This window comes from Channa argus, chromosome 12 (genome assembly GCF_033026475.1).
Source record: "Channa argus isolate prfri chromosome 12, Channa argus male v1.0, whole genome shotgun sequence".
Taxonomy (NCBI): Eukaryota; Metazoa; Chordata; class Actinopteri; order Anabantiformes; family Channidae; genus Channa; species Channa argus.
This window is the reverse complement of record NC_090208.1, coordinates 17,309,700-17,320,015: the sequence shown is the minus strand read 5'-3', so window position 1 is coordinate 17,320,015 and position 10,316 is coordinate 17,309,700. Positions and strand designations below refer to the sequence as shown.

The 10,316-nt window shown below is 36.2% G+C and overlaps 1 protein-coding gene across 1 annotated transcript; it reads right to left on the bottom strand.

Annotated features, from left to right (window-relative positions):
- Positions 1 to 1,865: 1,865 nt before the first annotated feature.
- Positions 1,866 to 9,133, bottom strand: LOC137137153 (macrophage mannose receptor 1-like). Its single transcript, XM_067523090.1, has 4 exons — positions 9,100 to 9,133; positions 8,399 to 8,779; positions 7,901 to 8,245; positions 1,866 to 5,192 (listed from the first exon to the last, which is right to left on the bottom strand). Exons 1-4 carry the CDS (start codon positions 9,131 to 9,133, stop codon positions 4,855 to 4,857), a joined length of 1,098 nt encoding a protein of 365 aa, XP_067379191.1. The 3' UTR covers positions 1,866 to 4,854.
- Positions 9,134 to 10,316: the final 1,183 nt, after the last annotated feature.

Below are 10,316 nucleotides of genomic sequence, written 5' to 3'. Positions count from 1 at the left end.
TCACCTGATCACCTGTGCTCTCTCTCCCTCTGTTTCTCAGGCAGGATAAAGCAATTGAATGGTGCATTTAAGGACAGCAACAACCAAACTTCCTTTGGAGGAAGTCGGCAATGCTGCTTTTAACGTAAAGTTCAGGAAAGCCAGTGAAATTTGGACACATCAAAAACAAAGACCCGGATATCTTTGATCCTATCCACAAACTGAGAAAAAAAAAAACAAAAAAACAACACAGTTTATGTTTGGCCCTTCAATCGTCTTAGGGATTTTCCCTCCCTAGCACCACTTCAGATCTGGGTCTCGATTAGGATGGGATGAAGATCCATATTGCAGACTAATTATGGCTTCTTTGAATATATTTGTTGCCTGGAGATAAGTCAGAATTAGATAACTGTATGTAACCAGCAGCGTTAAGCACTACCAACACAAAACATGTACCACAGGAAAGCATCATTGTCTATACCAACCAAACAAATAGCAAATAACTGTTGAAAAAGAAATGTTTTATGATAGAACAATGCTATATTTAAGGTTTGGTTGGTTTTTGGTAGGGCAGCACAGTAGTGAAGTGGTGAGCGCTGCTGTGTCAAAGCTAAAAAGGTCCTTGGTTTAATAATCGATAATAAACAGAAAACAAACTAGAAACAAGTAATCTAGTTTGTGAATCTGAAACAGAGAACCAGAAACCAGAACCTTTCCCTCAGATTACTGCAGTTATAAGTCTGAAAGTAATATGATTTCACTTCTCCCCAGTAATGTAATTTCTCAGTAGACCAACACACTGTATATCAAACAATTTCTTTTAAATGCAATGCACTCCCAAAAACAAAATGAGTAAATTAATATAAATTCTCTTGTGAGTGTTTTAGAAACAGATGGGGAAATTAAAATTAAATTTCTCATTATCAAGTTTTCGAACCACCCATCTCTGCTTTACAAGGTTAGTGATGGAGACCAGGTCATGGTGATACTTTGTGTAGTAATCCATGGCCTCCACTCATGTCTTACTCATTGATCAGAATCACTATCTGACAGACAAACATAGGGGGTTCAGTTGCATGTTGAATCTAATTTGATGAAGAATTATTTTTAAATGAATGTACTGTTAACAGAAATGTACTGTTAATAGTTAACAGAAACAAATCTTCAACTGAAAACGAGGGTGCCCTCTAAAGAGTCCACACAGCAGTTATGTTGTCTGTCTTCCCACTGTATCCTCTGACATCCTCAGAACATTTTGCATATAAACAGCACACTCCACAATATGACAGCAACTTCATATTCACTATACTTTATACTTATGTAATACATGTTGAGGTAGCTGGCTAAGTAAATACAATGTGTGTGGTTTTATCACAGATTAAAAGAATATTAAGAAGCTGAACTAACACCTTAATGTGTTATTGGGTTGGTCTGTGATACTGTAGAGACATACCTCCGTGAAAAGGAGGACCCACTCTCATGAAGACATCAAGTCTCATTCCATGCTAAAGAAAAAGCAATGATTCTCATTTTCAGTTGAATACACTAATAAAAACAAACCATTTCTGATAATAGAGCTGCAGTATCTGCACTGTGAAGATGTAACTTTTTTTGTAGAAAAAAAAAAACAAAAACAAAACTTTTTGAACATATATTTGAATTTGAAAGTGTTTGAGCATGCAGCTTTTGTTCAAGAAACTCGTTTAATTGGACAGTGATTAGTTTCTGTAACAATCGGCATCAACCAAACTGTTTAATGTTGTAACAACTATAATCGTTTGATTTTATACACAGAAGCCTCCTGGTTAGGTTTAGGAAAACAATAGTTAGGTTTAGAAATTCAAGTCCTTGATTATGTGAGAAAAACCAAAAAGAAAACACCGAACCAGTTTTTATTGACCAGTTTATTCGTTTTCAGATATTAAATGATCACAAAATACATTGATTCTGCCATAAATACCCATTATAGTCCCGTCACCAAATCTCAACAAACAATTCAAGTTATATTTTGAATGTATGAAAAAAAAAAAAACTAACATATAACCTCCTAAGATAAATGTGAAACTGTCTCCAACATCTCTCTAATTTCCTTTGGTGTCCCATCATCCCTACATCAAAAGGCCATTTCACATTTCCACCATGGAGCCACACAGTACAACTTATTTTGTGATATTTTGATACAAGCTCTGATACATTGTCCACTTCAAATAAAACAAGCTTTGTTTTTTTGGTATTATGTGACCAACTCTATGATACTTAACATTTGTCATATTGCTGTTGTATTGTGTGAAGATGAGGGGAAAATTATTTTCTCATCTTATTAGTTGCCAAACACATTGTAATATTATCCCAAAATGTTATAACATGTTAACAGCAGACAGCAGTAAAGATAATAGCATGTAAATGTCCAAAGTCTGCTAATCTTTAAAATGTCTTCCTATTCTTGTCCTATAGTGTTCTTACTCTTGTCATGTTGTCATCCTGTATCATGTTTGATTCTTCTGTCTGTAGGTCTGTGATACTAGACTGGGACACACCGGGAAACAGTTCTTCACAGACCACGTCGTCAGTGCCACCCAGACAGGTTTGATCACTACAAAAGCTGCTGAAGATCCTCATCAACTCACAATAAGTAGAGCTGAAGCTGAGACTGCTTCTTCCTCTGATCACCAAAATCACAGACCTCAGCAGAAACCAGAACCAGAGAGATTTGCTGAACAGAAGGAACGGAGTTCGAATTTTACGTTAAAATAGTGATATTGAGATTGGCACTCTTTATTTGGACTCATTTTTAAATTCAGTTAAATTATAGCAGGGCATATATTAAATTACATTTCTTGATATAAATTTTAAAAATATATTTTTATTTTTAATAATAAAACCACATTGATCTGAGATTCTCTGTTGATACTTTGCTTTAACAGTGCTGAATTGTACAGTCATGCTGAGCCGTGCAGTTTTATTTGATCTGCCACCACAAATCTGAGCCCCCCACAAATGTTTAGTGCCAACCAACACTGGATATATTTTACAACTTTTATATTGGCAGTAATGGTGCAATGCTGCTTCCTAAAACCTGACTGATGGTCAACTGGTTATTCACTAAACTCATAAGATAAGATGGTAAGATAGAAAGAGTTTAGAGTTGTTTGGCCTGTTTCATTAGTTCTAGTCTATTCAAGTTTCCTCTCATGCAGCATACTGGACAATATCAGTGCTAAACAATAAATTATTTCTGTGTGTTATTCAGATTATTATACTTCTTTGTAGGTGCTTACTGATCTAGGGTTCGATTAAAAGCGTTCTTAAAATAAGACCATGTAATATCAACTTTAAACAAATGTGATACTTCCCAATCAACATTATAAAGTCAGATCTGTTCCACAGATCGCTTCATATCAAGTTTAGCAGCCAGCTGAGGTTTAGCTTTAGGAGCCTTTGTACTTTTTATAGCAGTTACAACACAGTGGTCAGAATCACATTAGTCAAAGTGGTTTCAACAGAGACAAAAGTGAAACCTTTAAATCTAATTCTTAAGCAGCAACCACAGACAATAGATGTTCCAGGAAGGTCCACGCCCGATCAGGTAGTGATATAAAAAGTACTAAATGAATAGAGGCCTAACGAGACCTGAAATTATTATTATTTTTTTTTTTTACAAATATGACACATTAACATCCAACTAAAACAGAACAAATGACTCACTGATTCCATAAAGACATAAAAACAATGATGCAGACGACTGCACACAAATCACAGACACGCTGCATTGTGTGTTGTAGCAGTTGTGATCATTATGTTCTGTTCCTTGCCCACAGACTATTTAAGTACGACCAGCATTTTTTTTTTTTTTTTGAGAATGAGTCACCAAAAGCAAAATGAACAATTATAAAGTCCTCTTAGTGAAATGTTAAAAAAAAAAATAATATAGTTATATAATATATAACAAATATCTGTCACATTCTGTATAAGTAGTTTGCAAGGACCCATTTAAGGAGATGGAATGAGGAGGTATAAAGAAATTATAATAGTAAATAAAAGTATTAAAGAATTTGGAGGCGAGTAAAACTAAAAATCAATACACAAGGAGGGTAAAGAACTTACAGAACAAAAGTAACAAAACATCATAAATCCAAAATAATAATACCCAAAAGGGGAGAACAACTTAGACTGGGGACTGTGCCAGGGGAACAACGAAGACAGACTATACACGTACAGGAAAAACAACAGACAGGACAGCTACTCAACCAATGGGATACACACATAAAAGACAGACAGGACACAAACTACACAGAACCAAATGCAGAGTACACCAAGGGTCCTAATGAATAATGAACGGAACTAATCATAAACTGATAGACAAGAATAAATAATGATCACACTAAGGGTAAGGCAAAAGTGGGAACAAGAATAACCAATGATGGGAGCAGGAAATAAACAGACGGGTGAAGGATAAACTGAGGCAATAATGTAACAGAGTAACCAAACCACAGACCCAAACTTGAGAGTCCAGAACAGGGATGATCCAGGGACATGAGCAACAGGGTGCAGCCTGCAGAATACCAAGTACAAGCTACTGAGGGTACAAAACACAAAAGACACTGGCAGAGAACAGTGGGGAGAGCAGGGTCTAAAAGGACAGGGGAACAGGTGAAACAAATCAGGACAAACAAGGAAGGTAAAGACACCAAACAAACAGGAATATGCACAGGGGGAGCAACAAAATAAAAGCCAAGGACAGGAAATAAAGCTGGACAGCTAAACACGGGAACAGGACTGTGACAATATCATAATAATATGTCATTTTTTAATAAAAACTAATCGACCACTAAAAAAAACCTTTCAAATGGAAATAAAATCTTAAGCATTTACATTTTAAAAACAGATGAAATTATACGTCTCATTATCAGGTTTTTTGACCCACTGATTTTGTCCACCTCTCTCCATGGCTGCAGACTTGTCACAGTCATCAGTTACACTTGAGGCCCAGTTGTTGTAGCAGAACTCTTTATCACTGACCCAGAACCAAGATTCCAGAGTCCAGCTGTAGTGCAGTCCCAACCAGACAAAGGGGCTGTTCGCATTCTTGGCTCTTTCTTGGACCCATCTCTCCTCATCAAGGTTAGTGATGGAGACCAGGTCCTGGTGATTCTCTCTGCAGTAATTCAAGGCCTCCACCCAGGTCTTATTTTGTTGGACCAGGATCACTTTATCTGATGTGGACAGACACAGGAGGGTCGGTAGAAGTTTGAGAACAATGGTCTGTAAAAAGGATTTTCAAATGATGGAGCTGAAAAAAAAACCTTGTTTTTTTAACTAAATAAAATGAAGAAAAAACAACACAACTAACTCACCATGTCCAACATATTTGATATAACAATGAATAAAAGTTTTCCTCAGTTTTTATATAGTTAATGTTGTGTGCAGCTCTTCTCTTTTGCTCGAGTTTTCCCAAGCAAAAGAGAAGTGACCAAAGGTTCCAGCACAGTGCTGGAGTGTTGGCTGCAGCCTCTGTGTGGAGTTTACATGTTCCCTCCGTGCTTGTGTGGATTTCCTCCTAGTACTCCGGTTTTCTTCCACAATCAAAACACATGCATACTGGGTTAATTGGTGACTCTAAATTGCCCCTGGGTGTGAGTGTGACTGGTTGTCTTTCTGTCTGTGTATGTCTCTTTGTGTTAGTCCTGGCTGTACCCCACCTCTTGCCTGACAACAGCTTTCATGAGTGTTTTGAGGAGGCCTCCACCAGCCTCTCGTTATCACGGCCTATAGTTAACATGGGGTCTGGTTGCAGATAACAGCACTGTGGTCAGTCACAACACATCATCCAACGCTTTCTCCTAAAAATGTTTTTACCACCAAAATATCTGACTTTACAGTAAACTGTATTATCTGTAAAAATAAGTGAGTGGCAGTACTATATTCAATTTGTTTAACTTCTACATTTTTTTTGTGTCTAATCCTAACTCATGTTTTTCTTCATGTAACCTCACCCTCAAGTTGTTTTCACCAACACTAACACAGTTGTTCTACAGCAGCATTTGCACTGTGAGTCATGTCAAGACAAATAGAAAAAAGGTCTGGTTTTACCACAGAGTTAGATCTTTAAAAATCCCCAAAGTGCCAACAGAGTAGTATTACTTTAGAAACAGACCCCATGACAAAAACATTAAAGTGAATTTCAAGTTTGGGAAAGGGCGGAAGTGGTCATTTTAAGTGCATGTGATCACAAACTTTCTACCTAAACAACTGAGTGGTGGGAACACAGGGGAAACTGCAGACAACCATCTAGTTTGAATCTTCATCACATAATTTCTCTGGGGGTTCTCACAATTTTCCAGAGGTGGCCAAACTCACAAGCACCCAAAGGATCGGAACCAATGCTTTCTGATGTTGGAATGAGTGGATGAACCAAAGGACATGTCAAAGACACGCCCACTTACTTGCAATTAATATCAGGGGCAACTAACTTTGACACTGTGTTCTCAGAAACAGCTTCAGCCACCACATTAACACTGATGGTCCTATTAGTGTCATGGAGGACAAGGGTCAGCAAGGTCACTCTGAGCAGTGTGCAGCTACACAGCAAAATGTGATACACTGTGAGCAGACGTATGTAGTAGAAGTACATAAACCCAATACTCAAGTAAAAGTAAATGTTGGCTTAATAAATTCCTAACTGCAAATACTGTACCACTTCAAACCCTTTAATCAAGTAAAAGTACTAAACAGATTATCTACATCTTACTTAGGGTACAAAGGTTAAAGTACTTCACTAGGAAAACAATGTATTTTAAACAACGCTGATTACAGCAAAACTTGAACAGTAGTTAATGAAAATTAGGGGTTAAACATCAGTGTTAGTAAAGCTGGGGCTGATTTTAATCACAGGTGGTTAAACCATAATGACACATCAGCATTTATTACTTCATAATATTTTTATATAAAAATCACCAGGTGGTTTTAATGTTTTGGCTGACTGTTGTATTATGCTAGAAAAGCTCAATAAAATAATGACACCAGTCTCCTTCACAATAACCACAAACACTTCGAGTGGTCGAACTAAAGGAAAAGTCATCAACAAGCCCAATGCTACTCGTAGTAACACAAACTCAGTACTCAAGTAAAAGTAAGTATTGGCCTTTTTAAAATTCTTCACTGCAAGTACTGTACTAAGCAGTAAAGGTACTAAGCAGAAAACAAGGTATTTTTAACAATGCTGACTATGGTGATTATGCCAAAACTTGTACAGTAATTTAAAAGAATAGGGGTCAATGATCACTGCTGGTAAAACTGCGGCTGATTAGAAGCACTTCCTGTGCAGACAGATGGTTAAGCCATTATGATAAATTAGTATTAATGATTAATGATAATTAGTAATTAGTTTCCAATATTTATAAAAAGCTTATAATATTTTTATATAAAAACAACAATGTGGTTGTAATGTTGTGGCTGGTTTATAATGCCAAGAAAAGTTACAATACAATAGAATACGATAACGACACCAGTCAGCTCCACAATAACCACAAACATCCCTGTGTTATAACAGATGTTTAATGGAGAACATTAATTATCTATGTCCAGATGTTTCATTCCAGCTTTGTTTATGTTTCTTTTAAGTTTTTCATATTTCTGAATGGTTTCAGTACATAAATAATATGATACAATACAAATATGATAAGGTGTTAAAAATTATAAATGTCCTAATTAATCCCTGGATGTTATCTTGGACTCTCTCTCCCTCCATCACAGTCTCTCTCTCTGTTCGCTTTGTGTTACAGTATTGAAGCACAAAATGAAACCAGCAGCTTCAATAATTTAGCTACAGCTGCCCCCAAACCTTAAACATACACATACTGTAGTTATGATGCATCTTGTTACGGATGAAGAAAATCATTAAAACAAAATATAAATAACTCACCACTGAAGCAGATGAAGGGTTTTTTGTTATTACAGTCATCTAAGCTCCATTTTCCTGCTCTGTTTAACACAGTCGTAGCACATTTCTTGTCATCACGTTGTCCATGAACCATATCTTCGGTTGATAAACTTTCCCAGTATCTAAAAGAGAAACTATTTCCATCTGACCACATCCAGGTGTCTCTGAACAGACCAATCCACATGTAGGATCCAGACTCTGCACAATGATCCAACTGATCAAGTCCACTGATCAGGTCTGTGTGATTTACTCTGCAGTAGTTCTGAGCCTGCGGCCAGGTCATCGTATCACTGATCACATGACATGTTGTGTTGGATTGGTTTGTTTCTGTGTAATAATAAAAGCAAATATTGTTTTTATTTAATTTCATAAAATGTGTAATTGTTCAAATAGACAAATCATGTTCTGCACATTATTCTGTCAAACAAATATTGGTAAAAGGATCAAAACATTATAGGACAACGAGCCACATATTATTACCATTGTAGCAGATGAATTTGTTTGGAGCAGTACAAGGGAAATCACTCCATTTGTTGTAGTTCATAAGTGCACAGTTCTCAAGATTTCCTCTGTTATCATCCGGCTGACCTGCATCCCATCTTGCTTTCTGTTCATTGAACTCCACCCCTGGCAGAGACCAATGCCACTTCCTGTTCTTCTTCTCTGGGTAGCTGTGCAGACCGATCCAGGCTTCATCCTGACTCTCTGTAGAGTTAATGAGTCTCTTCATGTCTGTCATGTTGGACACTGTGGCCAGGTCTGTATATTTCTCTTTACAGTACTTCTGAGCTTCATCCCATGTTTTATTCTCTTTAATAAAGTGATAATCATAGAAGCGACAAGTGAAGAAGGAACATTGACCTAAAAATAGAGGAAATACTAAACTGATGGAGCTGATTACAAACCAAAACCATGATTACCTGTCACACTCACTGTTTAATCAAAGTTTTACAACATGGAAACTAATGATAACACACAGCAAGAATCAAAAATCTTTTCATTTACTGTTATCAAACAGTTTTTCTAGGACAGATTGAACATTTATAGAAAACTTAATAAGCCTGTAGAACAGTTTGATGCTATAAATATTAAAAAATATACATGGAAAGTTTTTTCTTTCTTTTGACTGATTTTTCAGTAGCTGAAGTTATTCTGCAGATCTGATCTGATGATCCACTTACCCATCAGACTGAGCAGAACCAAACTCCACTGCATCTTCACTCTGCTTGAATTCAAACACAATGACCTTTAAAGAGTTTAAATGATTTGAAGAAATACAGACTGGCTGTGTGTTCAGTTTAATTTTAGCCAAATATGAACAATTCAATCCACGTAATACGTTATAGGTCTGGTTGAAATTAATTTTGTTTGTTTGTTTTTCTAAATGTAAAACACAACAACATAAGGAAGAACTGTACCATAGTTTGCTTTGAAAGCTGTCCTTCAATAAATAATTTGTTGAGATCATACAGAAAACTGGTATTTACTGCTGACATGTATTAAACAACAAATTAACAAATGATTTACATAAAAAAAAAAAAACATTATTAGAACAACGTGATTTCAAATCTTGTTCCATATTACCAGAAATTTATTGCGTGGAAACAAAAGAATTCATTTCACAACATTAAAGACACAATAATAAAAATATGTTAAATATCTTTTGACACAACAGAGATGTAACTTACACAGTTTCTCCTTGATGTGCTGATGTAGACTGTCTGTAATAAAATGTTGAATCCTCAACAAATAGCTGAGAAGTACCTGCCCCTTTTTTAAGTTTCTGAATGTCAGCATTTGAATATTTAAATATGGTAATATTTAGATTGGGTCATGGTAGCATATCTTTTTCTTCTTGTCTCATACATACACGTTGGCTCAAAACCTGGACCCTCCTCATATGATCTGTCAGGCATCATTCTCAATAATGACCCAAATAACTGCTTTCTCTTTAGCCCAACTATAAGTTTGTAACTAGAGTTTTTCTAAAGTTATAATTCACCGTCATTTATTTTTGTACACAGTCTAAAGTGAACTTGTCCAGGTCAACAATGATTCCCTGTTTCTCGTTCCATTTTCCAGTGCCCGATACATGTCAACTATCAACAGAGAACAGAGTCACTGTTTCTCAGGTGAGGTAAACTAAAAATACCACTTCCTCAAAATCATTTCCTGTTCATGTTAACTAATCTCTCCCATCTGCCTGCAGACATTTACCTTCTCATACTAGTAGAGAGTTACTGTGTATTTGTCATCTACACAGCAACAAATCAGAAGAGAAGCTCAAGGCATCTTACACATGAGGGAACAGCTGTGTTATACAAAGACACATTTTTTATTTTTATTTTTTGTCCTTTCAGCTTATCCCGTGAGTTCAGGGTCGCCAAAGTGGATCATT

Coding starts and splice junctions, on each gene's coding strand:
- LOC137137153 (XM_067523090.1), bottom strand. CDS start 9,133: ATGCAGTGGAGTTTGGTTCTGCTCAGTCTGATGG. Junction 8,246..8,398: donor CAAATTCATCTGCTACAATG/GTAATAATATGT, acceptor ATTATTACACAG/AAACAAACCAATCCAACACA. Junction 5,193..7,900: donor ACCCTTCATCTGCTTCAGTG/GTGAGTTATTTA, acceptor TGTCCACATCAG/ATAAAGTGATCCTGGTCCAA.